Source organism: Rhinatrema bivittatum, chromosome 3 (genome assembly GCF_901001135.1).
Source record: "Rhinatrema bivittatum chromosome 3, aRhiBiv1.1, whole genome shotgun sequence".
In the NCBI taxonomy this organism is placed as follows: Eukaryota; Metazoa; Chordata; class Amphibia; order Gymnophiona; family Rhinatrematidae; genus Rhinatrema; species Rhinatrema bivittatum.
The window spans coordinates 265,395,322-265,413,161 of record NC_042617.1 but is presented as its reverse complement, the minus strand read 5'-3'; the positions used below and the strand labels follow the sequence as shown (position 1 = coordinate 265,413,161).

Genomic DNA, 17,840 nt, shown 5'->3' with positions numbered 1-17,840 from the left:
GTTTGGGTTTTTGGGGTTTTTTTTAATGTGCCCTTTCTCCCCCTCCAAAAAATAAGAAAACCACACCAAATTCTGTGGGTTTTCCTATCGTTTCGTCAGCCCCCCCGAAACACAACGAAATAGGAAATAGAGACGATATTTCCTATTTTGTTGCAAACGAATGCACATCCCTAATTTAGGCTTAGGTAAAAAGAAACAAGTGTTTATTGATGGTAAAGAGTCCATAGAGAAATCCAAAACCTCTTGAAAAAAATGTTTCAAAGTAGTAAATGGAATCTCTCCAACTACCCTTGGAAAGTTAAGAATCCTCAGGTTAAGATGCCTGATATTATTCTCCAGGTGTTCTATCAGTCTGGCCAAAACCTCTCGGTTTTTCACCTTTGCTGCACTGAAGTCTTGAACTTTCTTAATATTTCCTTCAGATTCAGAGATTCTGAAAGACATCAAATTAACCTGATTTTCTATATCTTGAAAAACTTTTTTAAATTTAGTAGTGATCCATTTTAACATTCAAAGCATTAGGTTAGTCCCGAATCCAACCACGAGGTCCCACAGGGCCTCCAATATTACAAATGCTAGTGAGAAGGGATTTTAAATAACTCATCACTGCCGCTAACACAGTTATTGACTCGGGTAGGAATTCCTCCTACGGCACCGTCCAAATCAATCTCCCCAGCATCCAAAGGCAGGCCATCAAATCCTGCTCTGCTCTCACCCACTCGGGGAAATGCTGACAAGGTGCCAGTTCCAGTGGCGAGGTTCGAGAAACAACTCCCTTTGCTTCAGACCCGGAAGTGACATCATCCTCCAGAGCCCCAGAGAGGTTCACGACGTCTGTTCTCTGTGCTGGTGGTTGTCTAAGGTCCGGACTCAGGGATGCCTCCTCTGTGGCACAGGCGACGCTCCCATGCCGCCCAATACTTCAGGCTCCTCAGCCCCTGGACAAAATGCTGGTGAGGACATAAAGCGGGTGGTTGTTGTATAGGAGAGGGGAGAGCAACCAAGGGGTAAATCCAGATCTTCCCCTTTCGTTTGGGAGGCATATTATTTGGGAAATATAAATTTCAGCCAACAAATCAGACAGCTCCACTGCTCGACCTCGCTATGCCGCCATCCTTGGCTCCTCCCCACCCTCCCCGCTCCCCTTAATTCCCAAACTCTTTGATCGCCTTTGGGGTGCACAAGATTTTTCCAAATTAGACTTCCCGGGGAGCATACAACCTAATCAGGATTCGTGAAAGCCATGACTAGAAGACCACCTTCAAAACCCGTGACAAGCATTACGAATATTTGGTGATATCCTTTGGATTGTGTAACGCCACCGCAGACTTTCAAAGTATGGCCAATGAGATCTTCATGGGCCTTCTCTACTCCAACATTGTAGTATACCTGTATGAATTCTAGTCTTCTCCAGGTCTCTTACTGAGCACTGAGATTATGTAAAACAGGTTCTGCAGAGACTCTGTGACCATTATATCTATGCCAACTAGAAAGATGTGACTTTGAACAAGAGGATCTCCCTCCCCTTTTTGGGTATATCATCTCTCCTCAAGGACTCAAGATGGACCCCGACAAGGTAAAAGCCATCGTGAAATGGTTCTGGCCCATGAGCCTTAAAGTGTTACAATGTTTTCTTGGGTTCGTCAATTACTACAGGCAATTTATTCCCAACTACTCTTCATTGGTGGCCCCTCTATCTGCTCTAAGAAAGGATCAGACGCCAAGAATTGGTCGGCAGATGCTACTCAAGCCTTCGAACAGCTTGAGGAAGAATATACTAGGGACTCATGCCTATACCACCTGAATCCAGCTAAACCTTTCTTCCTTGAGGTAGATATATCTACCCTTGGGGTAGGTGCTGTTTTCCTACAGCATAACCACAACGATACTATTGTGACCTGCTCCTACTTCTCTAGGAAATTATCACCTGCGGAAAGTAAACGATAACATAGGAGATCGCTAGCTGATAGCGGTCAAGTTGGCTCTGGAAGAATGGAGGCACCTGTTGCAAGGAGCCAAGCATTCCATAGCCATCTATACAGACTACAGAAATCTAGAACACCTAACACAAGCCCAGTGATTAAAACCCCAGACAAGCCCGCAGGGCCCTGTTTTTAAACAGGTTTAATTTCGAGTTATGAAAATGTTGAGCTGATGCCTCTCTTGGTCATTTGATAAGAAGGGACATAGGAACCTTCTCACCACATCACTGACCTGGCCAAGATTGTGGTCGCAGCCATCTTACTGTTCCCCCCCCCCCCCCCCCCCCAGGCCATGCAAGCCCATAAGTCACCCTGGCAATCATCCACAAAAAAGGTGTTCTTGAATGGGTACATGATGCCCATCTGTCTGACCAAAAAGCTTGTCATCAGCCCACACACTGGAATTAATCATGTATCACTACTGGGTGGCTAATAATGAAGGGTGAATTCATCAACATTATCGTGGACTCCTGCCCTCACATGTGCAATGCAGAAAAACCTGATAAGTCATGACTTGTGACGGGCTGTTACAAGACAAACAACACTTCTGGTTGCCCCCACGGAACCCCATGTGGCTACAGATTTTATCTGGATACCTAACCTCTCGAGCGGCCACTCTATCATATGGGTAGTTGTAGAAAGATTCTCCAAGATGGCACATTTCATTCCCCTCCCAGGACTTCCAATTGCACTAGAATTAGCCAAGTTCTTTATACAGCACATGTTTCGACTTCATGGTCTCCCTCGCCACATCCTCTCGACTGGGATGTCCAATTCACGGTCAAATACTGGAGGGGTCTCTGCCGTAAGTTTAGAATCATCCTAGACTTCACTTCTGCCTACCACCCCCAAAACAATGGCCAAAATGAGCGAGTCAACCAGAGCCTCAAAACCTTCCTGCGCTAATACATGAACCAAAGACAGGATAACTGAGTGTCCTTGCTTCCGTGGGCCGAATTCACCCATAACAACATAAGAACATAATATATGCCATACTGGTTCAGACCAGGGGTCCATCAAGCCCAGTATCCTGTTTCCAACAGTGGCCAATCCAAGTCACAAGTAACTGGCAAATACCCAAATATTAGATAAATCATAAGCTACTATTGCTTATTAATTACTTGTGATGAAGTGCAGGCTGTCTTAAGGCAAGAAAACACAGGCTGGATCACCACTGGGAGAGCCCAGAGCAGAGTGAGACTGCAGAAGGTGCCTGTGAGCCGGGGAAAAACTACAGTTCCCAAATTCTTTGAGCCTCAGCTGAGCCAATGGCAGAGAAGGGAAGTTGATTGGGCAGCTGAGCAGAGCACCCGGGGCTTACACATACCTGAGCCGATGATTACGGAGCAGGAAGGCACTCCATTTGAGTTGCTAGAAAAGCTGAGCTCCTCAGAAGAGGAGGAGGACATGGAGATGGAAGTCCCCGCAGAGGAAGCTGCTGACACAGACAAGGAAATTGAGTGAGTGGCACTGCTTCAGGGGGAGTTTTGTGTGTTTGGACTCTGATTTGCATTTTGAATGAAGGACTGGGAGGACCATGGCCTGCATCACAACTGAGGGGAGTTGGGGAGTGTTGTGCAACTCCCACGCAGGGCAGTTTTACTGGCTGGGAAGCCAAGTGGAGGTATTTATTCCCCTATAAATTGGGAGTTCTGAGATCTACTGTGGGTTTTCGGTGGGAGCTGCAAAAAAAAGGACTGTTTTACAATACAAACTGCATTTTGTGCTTATTTTGCTGGGCAGCTTGGCTTGGCTAGGCTTGGTGCAGGGGACTTTCAAGCACTTGTGTGAGCCCTGCAAAGGCACCGGAGGCCCACGTCGGGCAGGGCCTGAGAATTTAAACTGCTGCTGAGTTTTGCAGAGAGGATCCACCTGGAGAAGAAGGATCGGTGGTCAAGAGAAGGGTTGGACCTTCCTGTGATTGGTGCCTCTTCATATACTGTAATAGCAGTTTACAGAATTTTCCTCTAGGAACTTATCCAAACCATTTTTAAATCCAGTTACACTAACTGCTGAAACCACATCCTCTGGCAATGAATTCCAGAGCTTATCAATGCGCTGAGTGAAAAAGAATTTTCTTTGATTTGTTTTAAATGAGCTCCTTGCTAACTTAATGGTGTGCCCCCTGATCCTTCTATTATCTGAGAAAGTAAATAACTTATTTACATTAACTTGTTAAAGTCCTTTCGTGATTTTGTAGACTTCTATCATATCCATCCTCAGTTGTCTCTTCTCCAAACTGAACAGCTATAACTTCTTTAGCCTTTCCTCATAGGGCAGAAATTCCATGCCCCTTATCATTTTGGTCACCCTTCTCTGCACTTTCTCCAGTGCAGCTATATTCTTTTTAAGATGTGGTGACCAGAATTGCACACAATACCAAATAGTTTCAGGGGATCATCGTTTTTGGGCATCACTCCAAGACCTGTTCCTACTTCTGACACCTGTCTGGCTGCCAACCCAGTGGGGCAAGAACTTCAGGACCTGTGGCAGAAGACCCACCTGTTGATAGACCAAGTTTCAAGACACTTGAAATATCAAGCCAACAAGAGACATCCAGCACCCAATCTCCAGCCTGGTACATTAGTCTGACTTACTGCCAAGAATCTGTGGCTCAAGTTGCCACCAGTAAAATCTGTGCCATGATTCGTGGGGCCTTTCCCAATTGAATGGCAGCTAGGGCCTGTGACCTACAAGGATCCATGACATCTATCACATCTCCCTCCATGCTTTTCTTCAGGCCTAGCAGACTACCTCTTTGAAAACCTGAAATCACCAACAAGGAAGACACTCAATTTCAGATGAAAGAAATCTTAGATTCCTGCAGGGTCTGGTATCTCATTGCCTGGAAGAATTTCAGCCCTCTGGAAAACTCATGGAAACCCGCCTCCAATCTGCAAACCCCCCAAACTTCTGGAAGAATTCCACAAGAAGTTCCTCAAGAAATCCAGGCCCAAGAGACAGGGGAGGGGACTTTGGAGAAGGGTACAGTTATGGTTTCCGGTTCACCCTCAATGCTGCCTCAAAAACATTGTGGCACAGATGCCACCTACTCCCACTGCTGCCGCTCAGCATGGCATATCCAAACACTGGACTCAGCTCCCACCAGTGTTCCTTAGGCATGCATGCGCCCGATGTCCCTACATTTAAAGGGGCTGCAGCAGGAAATTCTCCACGGCGCCTCTTGATGACATCAGACACTTTCTCCTATTTAAAACCTGCATGGATATTTTCTTTATGTCTCAGTAACAGGTCCCCTAGTGTTCCTTGTGTTACCAGTGCATGTTGCTATCTTCATGTGCCTTGTTCCTTTCCTTGTCAGTGTCTTGTTCCTTGCCTTGTCCGTTCCTTGCCCTGGTAGTCTGTTGTGCCTTTTGTCTTCATGTTCCTCTTTGGCTTCACTTCCTGGATTCTGAACCTGGCTTGGACTTCCTTGATCGCTGTCTGGTTCTGACCCTTTGCTTTGAACCTGACTTTGCCTTTTCTGCTGTCTGCCCCGACCTCCAGCTTGGTATCCGCATCTTCTGTCTGCTGCCTGCCCCAACCTTTGCTTGGATGGACACTCACTCCTGCATAGTCCTAGGGACCCACCTAAGACTTGCCAGCCACCAGAAGCTAAGCGCTCAATTTGCAGGGGAGGCGGCTTGTATAGGTGAAGCTCCAGCCAGTCCAGCCCTTTGGGCTTCTCAAGCCAGCTGTCAGTATGAGCCTAGTGGGCTTGCCTGCTAGGTGGCATCAGTCACATCAGAGCACCAAGGGTTCACTCTTCCTACCAGCGTTACAGTGAATTTTTAAACACCCGGCTACTAATCCAGATCATTGGTTTTCATTCTCTACATATGTAATAGGAAAATAAAGTCCCCTGTTAGGAAGTCCATGCTCTGCAAAGCAGCAAGTCCAGTCCTTGTTAAATTTCTATTTCATTTGTAAATAATAGCAAACAGATGCTCATTTGTAGCAAGTAATATATTTTGAGTCATTCTGAGACAATGATAAAGTCACTTCCAAGGCACAATGAGGTCAGTATTCAGAGAGCTGGGTGGTGGATAAGTTATCTGAGTAAAGTTATGCTGCAATTTATCCCGATGTTTGGCAGGACTTGCTGGGATCAGTCTGCATTAAATATACCTAGTAAAGTTGCCCATATAATTTTATCCAGATAACTATAGGACATATTTTTCTGACCATTTTACATGCATACATTTAGCTGGACAGTGCTCAATATCTACTGCACTGTCCAAAATTTAGCTTTGACCCTGGATCCCCTTCAGCACCCCTCTTCTTGTGCGAGAAATGAGTTGTGGCACAAAATTTATCTGCTTGGCAGGGAGAAATATTCAAAATATTGGGTTTTTATCCAGCTAATTCAAAAGGTTTGCAGGACAAAGCCTTCAAATATTGACTTCCATATATCTAAATGGGTTAATGTAGTAACTTGACTAAAGTTATGGGTTACTTTAAGTGTACCTTATATAAATCCATAAGCAAATTAGTTCAAAATAAACCAAAAACTCACTCTCTCCTAATTTCTTCTTCCACCATATAACTATGAGTTAGCAGGGCTAGAACACAGAGGAAATGGAACAGTTCTTCTTGTTAACAAAAATTTTAAAATCATTCCCCTTGTTCTTCATTGTAAACTGGATTAAGGGGGTGTGTGTGTGGATGTGGGGGGGTAGTGGCAGTCATGGTGGCAGGAGACCATAAGGCCCACGCCTATAGTCTACACATGAGAGAGCATGCCAGCAAGTGTACTTTTCTCTATCAAGATCTCCTTCTGCTCCTCTCGCTCATGCTCTATGCTCAGTCAGGTTTCCTCTTCAGCTTTGTCTTCTCACATTCTGTCTGAATTCCCAAGCAGTGAGGAAGAGAGAGTGGTGGCCCAGCAGGTCTGATTCCCATCGCCGGGCTACCCTGCTGGAGACAGAGTCACTAGTGCTGGGTTGCATGTTTGTACAAATCACACCAAAGGTGTGCAATGTTGCATGCTGCACAATAACTCAGAGTTATCTCACCAGCAGGAAAGGGAAAGGCCACAAGAGACTGTGTACGCCAGAGATTTTGAAGCTTTGTCCTTCTTCCCCCTCCTCCTTTTGATGCCAGTTGTCTCGAATGGGCTGAGTTTCCCTGGTCTATTAATCATATTTCAGCTCAATCCTCAAGGTGTACATGTGGTGTGAGCCTCTCTGATGCAATGGCATTCTCTGACCATTGGGGGACTCACTTGCTGCTTGTAATAGTGTAATCATTAGCACCTGGTCAGGTGACAGGGGAGAGACATTTTCTAGTATATACGGGGTGGTGGAGGAAGCACTAATTTTGCTCATCCAAGGGCGCTAAGAGATCAATATTGAAACGAAAATGTTTAGGCAAGTTAGCTGGATTAAACTTTTCCAGTTAACTTACATGGGATATACAGCAACATGGCTAAGTCTAGATAAGCTTTATCTAGCTAAGTCAGACCCACTCTATGGCAGGTCTAATTTAGCCAGTAACTTAAACAGATAAGTTTGAATATTGCAACTTATCCAGCAAAGTTAGTTGGATAAGTAGAGCCACTCCGATCCGCCCACTGCCTGCCCACTAGATGTCTGACTAACTACTTAGCCAGATAAGTAACTTATCTGGCTAAGTGGTGACCTCTGAACATAGCCTGATATTCAGCGGCTGCCGCTTTGCCAGATAAGTCGCTACTTATCCAGCTTTCAATATCGGTCTCCAAAAATGTTAATCAGGACATAAGCAGTAGTGACTTGACAGAAAGAATTGGTCCATGTGGTCCGAAGGCATAGGTGCTAAGGCAGCCTACTCTGCAGAGTTACTAGTATCAGCCCGTCCTATCCTGCAGCATCTGCAGTCACCGGAGACCCTCCATGACACATGGGATAAGGGAGCATGTCATTGTTCCACACAAGACTGATCAGGAAATAAAATGCAGGGGGAGGCAACAGCTGACTGAGGGGGCATAAGAACCGAGGTGAGTAGCAGCAGTAACAATAGGCATCATCAGAGTTGTCTGGCCTGTGCAATGCTGGGAAGGAAGAGGGAGAACTGCACTAGGCAGGCAGCAGCAGCAGTCTATGCTGTACAGCTCATTCAAAAGATGCCAGTACTGGAAACCAGCTGCCACAGTCACTATTAGTCCTTGGCACAGGGTTGGGAAGGAGGAGGGAGAGCACCAGGAGCAGGCAGTGGCAGTGAGGCAGCCAGTGCTGAAAGGTTGAAAGAAACCTCATGGCTGGGAAGAGGAGATAGCCAGAATGAGGATGAAATGGTAGGAGTCTGATTGACGTTTGAATGGAAGATGACTGCTGGTGGAAGAGAGAGACTGGTGGGGAGAAGTTGCAGGGAGGAGAGAGTGTGTGAGACAGACTTGGAGGAGGGGGCAGTGGAAGAAAGACAAAACTGGTAGGGTTTTCAGTGCTCCCTAGCTCTTCTTTTTGGTCACATGAGTTCTCTCTGTGTCCACACCACCTCTTTCACTCCAGACATTTAAACCCAAGCTGGCTGGCTGTGCCTACAACCCACCGTGCTAAGTTCCCTTTGTTAACTTCTTACAGCTAGAGCACTGTGGGTTAAGCAGTGATATCTAATATATATCAATCCCAAGAAACTCTTATATGGATAAATATGGGTCAAAAACATTACTGGTTTTATTTCTCTCCATTGATTTCTTACTTAGGATCCTGGCAAAACTGCCAGCAGCAAAATAGATTCTTCATATTTGATAGATTCACAATCTAAAAAACCCCGATATGGCTAAGCACCAATTCTGAAATGTCCTTGCAATTCAGAGAGAGGTACTTGCGGCTTCCAAAGGTCTATAATTAAAAGATTTCCGTGGTCAAAATTGACTTTTAACCACATAAATCTAACTAATTAACTATCTCCCCTCCCCTGATGTCCAGCTAAAATTTGTGTGCACAGATTTATCCAAACAAAAAAGGTGGCAGTTGAGAACTGCATAGGGTGGGGCTTTTAAATGTAGCCAGTTAGTGCGATATTCAGTGCCAGCTGGCTAAATTTGTCCTCATAAGTGCAGTTGTACAAATAGCTGGCCTATATCTGATTGTAAGAATTTTATGCTGTCAGATATAGCGGGAAATTCAGCCACACATTTAGCTGCTTAGGCATGACTGAATATCTGGATGAAGTTACCCAGTTATCTCTGGCCACTTTGTAGCTACTGAATCTCAACCCCAAAGAGAAGAGACTCAGTATGAAAAACCTTTTGCATCAAGTATCAATACTGTTTAAATCCAAACCTTTTTTTTTTTTTTTTGGAAAGCTTAGCTGCATCATTGCTACCCCGAACATTGCAAAAAATATTAACGTGGACATGAGCAACTGCTTCCCCATCACAGATGACAAATCCATCTATCAAGCAAATAGCAAGAGCATATTATTTTATTGAAAACTGGTCTGTGGTTCTCCAGCTTTTAAAATCTTGCATGGCATTCGTCAGTGAATGAAATCTTTTTATTTTGTTTTGAGAATTAAATATTTGATAAATACTTATAGCATATCTCGCACGTCTTGTATAATTTTTTTTTTCTTCCTACCTTCTGCAGCTTGCACAGTGCCCTTGACAAATTCCTGCAGCTCTTGTGCCCTCTCATGGGTCCTTTCAGCATCCTTTCCAGTTTGTTTACCATCTGCAGACACTTTGGTCGCCTGGTAATCAAAATTCAAGGGAAAAAAAAGATAAATTAGTGCATGATATATCTAGGCATGTTGTATCAGAGAAAAACTCCCCACTGACTCTCCTTCATTTTAAATGTTACCTCTAGCAAAAGACAAATCAATGAATTATTGATTACATCTACAGAAAATTACTCCTCTTTACACGCTCTTCTCAAACTCATAATTAAACTTTATTACTTCCTTTTATTAAATGAACATTGAAGTACTCCCCCCTTCTGTGCTGATTAACTCACTTTGGGGGGAAACAATGCACAAAAAGAGATAAGATCAGACAGTTCCTTAGCAATGTTTAAGGCAGTATATGTCCAAAGCCTTCTGGTAGTTCATTCCTTTTGACGACATTAGATGGAAATTATAAATTGTATGACTTTTGTTGCAATGTGTACAATACTACCTCTCTCTTATCTAATTCCCAAACTCAACGTTTGAAGACAATAGACTTGTCGTACTATCTCTTGTGTAATAGAGTAATTTTACAGAAATAATTATATTGTATAGACATGCAAAGGAAAATACATATCTTCAATTATTCTTTCCGATTTTCAAAGGGATTTACATGCTTAAAACTGGGTTTTAGATGTAAATGCACTTTATCCATGTAAGTGGGCTTTTGAAAATTGCTACAATATATGCCATTGAATTGTCAATACATTTTCCCATGTTAAGTGCTCTTAACGTGGATAAATGGGGTTTTGAAAAATGCAATGACATTATGTTCCATTTACTTTAGCAACTCTGTTGAATATTCACTTGGCAGTGTACACATCTTTAAGGGACTAACTTTCAAAGTCATTTACTTACACAAACCCTGGTTTTATGCATGGAAAGGGCTGTTCTAAAACTGACCTGGGCTCAGTGCATACAAAAATACACATGTAACCAGGTTTCACATGTAATTTTACACACACTGACGAAAGGAGTTCCTGGGGCAGAGCTGGGTTCACGCAACACTTACACATATGCATTTTGATTTTAACAAAATGGGGGTAGGGTAATATTCAAAAGCATTTATTCATGTAAAAGGACTTTTTTGATAATTACACCGTGGGTTGTTTGTGTAAAAGTATACGTGGAAGCATTTCCGCTAGAATAGGTATCTTAAGAAAACCTTACTGAGAAGAGCAGGGCATCCTTGATGGAATATAAGAAACTAGAAAATTTGACAAATATTCAAGTTGACCCCTATGCAGGGGTCAACTTGAAAGTTAAACATAGTATCTTAAATTTCATCCGACATAGAACTGGAAGACAATGTAGTTTCTTTAACAGTGAAGTCACATGGTCTTTATGTTTAAGCGAAAAATCTACTTGGATCCCATATTTTGTAAAGTTTGTAGTCATCTGAATGAATATATAGAAAAGCCCAAATATAAAACAATAATTCAGCCTACATTTCACTAATGTATGAAATAAAATTTTTAAATCAAACTCATTTAAAAAATGTTTTAGCCGACAAATGTATTGAAGAAAGTAAAAAGATGTTTCAATTGCAGGAGAAATCTAATTAGTCATATTGAAGGCCAGCTCCAATTTAACTCCTAATGCTATTACAATATTACTACAAAGGATACGTATACCAACCATTTGTGAACAATATTTAAAATTTTGTTATATCTAATGATCCACAGAGCAACAGATTTTTAACTTATGATTTGAAAGCCATGTAGCAATTTGATCTAAACATGTGGGGGTAGATTTTAAAAGAAGCGCATGCGGCCTACATGTGCGCTCGCTACTTGGCGCGCGCACATGTATGCTGGATTTTATAACGTTCGAGTCCTGCTGTCATTCCTTGTGACCATGGGCAAGTCACTTTACCCTCCATCGCCTCAGGTACAAACTTAGATTGTAAGCCCTCTGGGGATAGGGAAATACCTACAGTACCTGAATGTAAACCGATGTGATATCTCAGATCAAATGTCGGTATATAAAAAAATTATAAATAAATAAATAAATGTGCGCGCGCGCAAGGGGGTGTACAATTGTGCACCTTACGCGTGCCAAGCTGCGCTGCCTTCCCCCGTTCCCTCCCCTTAACCTTCCCCCCCTTAGCCCTACTCTAACCCCTCCTGTCCTTTGTCTTACCTTCTCCGACACAGTGGTAATGGCCACCCTGTTGGAGGCCTCTGGCCCTGCCCCCGCCCCATTTTGTAAAGCTCTGGGACTTACCCGCTTCTCGGGGTTTTACGCGTGTCGCCGGGGCCTTTTTAAAATAGGTCCGGCGCGCGTAACCTTTTTAAAATCCGTCCCTTATTGAATTCTTGAACTTGTTTATCATAATTATTGTTAATATAGGCAACTACTTGGATATCACCTGCAAAGTGAAAAGAGCTATAGCCTAGGCCTTGAATCAAGGTTGACAATGGGGCTAAGAAATGCTTAAATAATAAAAGGACCCCTGTGGAACCCCACATTGCAAAAGTCATGGCTTGGAGATTTCATTCTTCCAGGTCACATGGTAAAAACATTGATGATCAGTTAGGAAACACTTGAGCCCGGCCAAAGGTGTTCCATCAATCCAAAGCTCAATGAGGTATTGGATAAGAAGAACATGATCAATAGAATTGAAAGCTGCAGTCATTGTCAATAAAAACACCTAGTGCTTCCTTATCCGTATCTGACCTTAAGAACATAAGATATGCCATACTGGGTCAGACTAAGGGTCCATCAAGCCCAGCATCCTGTTTTCAACAGTGGCCAATCCAAGTCACAAGTACCTGGCAAGTATCCAAACATTAAACAGATCTGAAGCTACTATTCCTTATTGATCAACAGCAGTTTATGGGTTTATTCTCTAGGAACTTATCCAAAACTTTTTAAATGCAGTTACACTAACTGCTATTACTACATCCTCTGGCAATGAATTCCAGAGCTTAAATATGCTACTTGCTAACTTCATGGAGTGCATTCTAGTCCTATTATCTGAGAGAGTAAAAATAACTGGTTTACATTAACCTGTTCATGTTTTGTAGACTTCTATCGTACTCACCCCTCAGTTGGCTCTTCTCTAAACTGAACAGCCCTAATTTCTTTAGCCTTTCCTCATAGGGGAGCTTTCCATGCCCCTTAACATTTTGGTCACCCTTCTCCGCTTTTTCTCCAGTGCAACTATATCTTTTTTGAGATGTGGAGGCCAGAACTGCACACAGCAATCAAGGCGTGGTCTCACCATGGAGCAATACGGAGGCATTATGACATCCACTGTTTTATTTGCCATTCCCTTCCTAATAATTCCTAACATTACATTTGCTTTTTTGACTGCCACAACACACTGAGCCGATGATTTCAATGTATTATTCACTATGACGCCTAAATCTCTTTCCTGGGTGGTAACTCCTACGATAGAACCTAACATTGTGTAACTACATCCAAAAGATGAGTAAGAAGGGAGAAGTGGTGATTGTTGGAGATTTTAATCTACCGGATGTAAACTGGAGAACCCCTTCTGCGGAATCTAACAGTAGTAGAGAGATAGTGGATGCCCAGCAAGTGGCTCTGTTCAAACAAATGGTAATGGAGCCTACGAGGGAGGGAGCTATACTCGATTAAGGCTCACTAATGGAGATAATGTCTCTAATGTCCAGGTGAGAGCCCACCTCAGCACCAGTGATCTTCAAACAGTATGGTTTCATATCACTAATATGATATGGAGAAGTCGACAAAGACCAGGGTTTTGTGTTTCAAAAACACAGACTTTGTTGAAATGGGGAAGTACCTGGAGGAAGAATGAAAAGGCTGGGAGAAAACAACAGATGTGGAACAACAGTGGGCCAAACTAAAAGAAGCAATTACTGAAGTGACTAATATATATGTTAGAAAAGTAAAGAAAAGCAAGAAAAAAATGAAACCTAACAGGTTCACAAAGGAGGTGGCTGAAAAAATAAAATATAAAAGAACAGCGTTTAAGAAATCTAAAAGATTCCAAAGGGAGGATCACAAGGAAGAATATCTGGTAAAACTGAGGGAGACGAAGAAAGTAATCAAGAAATCGAAAGTCAAGCGGAAGAAAGGATTGCCAAAGAGGTAAAGTGAGGAGACAAAACATTTTTCTGATATATCAGTGAAAGGAGAAAAGTCCAAAGTGGTATTGTGAACTTGAAAGGTGAAAAGGATCAATAGGTGGAGGCAGATGAAGAAATAGCAGAAATATTAAACAAATACTTCAGTTCGGTGTTCACTAAAGAAGACCCTGGAGAAGGACCGTCGCTAGTTAACAAGAAACTGGAGGGGCGTGGAATGGATGAAACTCCGTTTACGAAAGAGAACATATGGGAAGAGCTAGGAAAACTGAAAGTGGACAAAGCCATGGGGCCTGATGAGGTTCATCCCAGGATACTTAGGGAGCTCAGAGATGTGCTGGTGGCTCCACTGCATGACCTGTTCAATAGATCCCTGGAAACAGGAGTGGTGCCGAGTGATTGAAGAAGAGCGGTGGGGCAGTGGACCCTCTTCAAAAGAGTGGGAGCAGAGAGGAGGCTGGAAACTACAGGCCGGTTAGCCTCACCTCGGTGGTGGGAAAAGTATTGGAGTTGCTGCTAAAGGAAAGAATAGTGAACTATCTACAAGCAGCAGAATTGCTGGACTAGAGGCAGCATGGTTTCACCAAGGGAAGGTCCTCTCAGACAAATCTGATAGACTTTTTTGATTGGGTGACTAAGGAATTGGATCGAGGAAGAGCGCTCGAATTCATTTACTTGGATTTTAGCAAAGCTTTTGATACAGTCCCGCACAGCTTTTGATACTTGTGAATAAAATGAGAAGTTTTGGAGTGAGTGCCAAGGTGGTAGCCTGGATAGCAAACTGGTGGAAGGACAGAAGACAATGTGTGATGGTAAATGGAACTTACTCGGAAGAGAGAGAAGTGATGAGCGGAGTGCTGCAAGGGTCAGTGTTGGGACCGGTCCTGTTCAATACCTTTGTGAGCGACATTGCGGATGGGATAGAAGGTAGTTTGTTTATTTGCAGATGATACTAAGATCTGCAACAGAGTGGACATGCCGGAAGGAGTGGAGAGAATGAGACGGGATTTAAGGAAGCTAGAAGACTGGTCGAAGATATGGCAGCTGAGATTCAATGCCAAGAAGTGCAGAGTCATGCATATGAGGTGTGGAAATCCAAAAGAAATGTATTCGATGGGGGGGTGAAGGACTAATGTGCATGGAGCAGGAGAGAGACCTTGGGGTGATAGTGTCTAACGATCTGAAGATGGCAAAACAATGTGACAAGGTGATAGCTAAAGCCAGAAGAATGCTGGGCTGCATAGAGAGAGGAATATCGAGTAAGAAAAGGGAAGTGATTATCCCCTTGTACAGGTCCTTGGTGAGGCCTCACCTGGAGTACTGTGCTTAGTTCTGGAGACTGTATCTCCGAAGGGACAGAATAGAGGCGGTCCAGGGAAGGGCGACCAAAAAGGTGGATGGTCTTCGAATGACCTATGAGGAGAGATTGAAGAATCTAAATATGTCTACCCTGGAGGAAAGGAGGAGCAGGGGTGATATGATACAGACTTTCAGATATTTGAAAGTTTTTAATGATCCAAAGTGAACGATAAACCTTTTCCGTTGGATAAAAATCAGCAGAACCAGGGGTCACGATTTAAAACTCCAGGGAAGAAGACTCAGAACCAATGTCAGGAAGTATTTCTTTTTACGGAAAGGGTGGTGGATGCCTGGAACGCCCTTCCGGAGGAAGTGGTGAAGACCAAAACTGTGAAGGATTTCAAAGGGGCATAGGGTAAACACTGTGGATCCATAAAGTCTAGAGGATGTGAATGAAGAGAAGAGGCATGGGGGTAGCTTGCGGGAATGACTGCTACTACCTGGTGATTAATACCATTATTCAATAAACATACACACGGTTAATGCAACTCCAACATTGCTCTATGCTTCAACGGCAAGAGGAAATGTGGAAAAAAAGATTTGCATTCACGAATAAGCGTGGGAGTAGCTTGCTTGTTACGGCAGTTACTACCCCGAACCAATTAAGCCTGATACTTCACTTTGAATACATACACAGCGCAACTCATTGCTTCAACAGCAGGGGGAAATGAAGAAAAGAGGATTTATATTCAGACATCAACCAAAAGGACTAAATTGCACAGGCTGGGTAAACAAGTGTGGGAGTAGCTTGCTTATTGCGGTGGTTACTAACCCTAATCAATTAGGCTTGATACTTCACTTTGATACAGCTCCAGCACTGATCTCTACATCAATGGCGGGGTGGAAGGAAATTAGAACCAAAAAGTTACCAATAAGGGCCCTGACCTCAGCAGTCAGAGTAATAGATAAGTATGAGAAAAATAAGTGTGAAAGCTTGCTGGGCAGACTGGATGGGCCATTTGGTCTTCTTCTGCCATCATCTCTATGTTTCTATATTTTTGCTATATGCATCACCTTTCACTTGTCCACATTGAATTTCATCTATCATTTGGAAGCCCAATCTTCCAGTCTCACAAGGTCCTCCTGCAATTTATCACAATCTGTTTGAGATTTAAATGCTCTGCATAATTTTGTGTCATCTGCAAATTTGATCACCTCACTTGTCGTAGTCCTTTCCAGATTATAAATATATTAAAAAGCATTGGTCCAAGTACAAATCCTTGACAAACTTCACTCTTTACCTTTTTCCTCTGTGAAAACTGACCATTTAATCCTACTCTCTGTTTCCTGTCTTTTAACTAGTTTGCAATCTACAAAAGGACATCGCCTCCTATCCCATGACTTTTTAATTTTCTTAGAAGCCTCTCATGGGGGACGTTATCAAACTCCTGAAAATCCAAATACATCACATCTACCTGTTCACCTCTGTCCACATGTTTATTCAAAAAAATGTAGATTTGTGAGGCAAGACTTCCATTGGGTAAATCTATGCTGGCTGTGTTCCATTAAACCATGACTATCTAAATGTTTTGCGATTTTATTCTTTACAACAGTTTCAACGATTTTTCCCACACTGGTCAGGCTCACCAGTTTATAGTTTCCCGGATCACCCCTAGAGCTCTGTTTAAATATCGGGGTTACAGTGGCCACCTTCCAGTCTTCAGGTACAACAAATGATTTTAATGATAAGTTACAAATTTGATGTAATAGGTCTAAATTTCATTTCATTAAATAATACAGCCATAGCTGATTCAGTACTGTAATTCGGGCAGAGCTTGATTATCTCGGGTAGAATGCATTATTTTGAGAAAAGAGTTTATATAACTGTTTATGCTTAGTTTTTCAATAGCCTTATTAATTAATGGAAGATTTGACACTAGTCCATAATGATCAATGTTGGCTGGATCCAAAGCAGGTCTTTTTTTTTTTTTTTTTTTAAAACAGTTGAATTATTACTTGTCTCAGTAACTGAGGGATTAGCCTTCAACTAAACTAGTGTTAGCAAAAGATAAAATATATTTAGAAAGCCCCAGTTATGGTTTGTATACTCTTTGATGATATTGGGTCCAGAGGAAATATACTGGTGTTCAAGGACTGAAGAACTTTTTGCATATCTGGGTGCACCATAGGGAGGAAATAAATTTACTTATAAGAGAATTATATGATAAACTGGATAAATTAGAGTATGAGTTTGGGGCATCTTCTGAATCTAAGATATAAGTAGTATGGTTCATGGAAGAAGACTTACTGAAGTTTTTACAAATTCGTAATACTTTATCTTAAAAAATGAGGCAAATTGTTCTGCTGTTAAATGTGAAGAACTAGAAAACATATCGACAACCTCATCAGCAAATTTAGTGACAAGATGGTATAATTTCTTGGGTCGATTTTCAGCTAAACAAAGCTGATCAGAGAGATAATCTCATGGCCCATTTGATTTCCTGCTGATAATGATCAATATTGCTTTTGCAGCACTGAAAATTATATGGAGTTTTGTTTTTTTCTCCATTTCCACTCTGAGTGTTGGACCTGTCTTTAAAGAATTGGCAGATCTTTATGAAACCAGGGCCTGCTTAATTCTAATATTTTACACACATTGTATAAGAGGTGCTGCCCTTTTAAAGGCCATATTTAATGACTTCAATAATCCCACTTTAAGCATATTATCATGCAATGGTTACAGATTAAGTCTGTAATGAAGAATGAAAAGGAATAGGAATAGGATATAAATAGCAGTAGTCAGGAATTGGGGAAACTTACATGAAACCCACTGGGC

The 17,840-nt window shown here is 42.4% G+C and overlaps 1 protein-coding gene across 1 annotated transcript in view; it reads right to left on the bottom strand.

Annotated features, from left to right (window-relative positions):
• LAMA2 (laminin subunit alpha 2) overlaps positions 1-17,840 on the bottom strand; it is a 1,492,466-nt gene that overhangs the window by 304,047 nt on the left and 1,170,579 nt on the right. Inside the window, 1 exon segment of the mRNA XM_029596813.1 lies at positions 9,545-9,656. Coding sequence (XP_029452673.1) covers positions 9,545-9,656 — 112 coding nt within the window.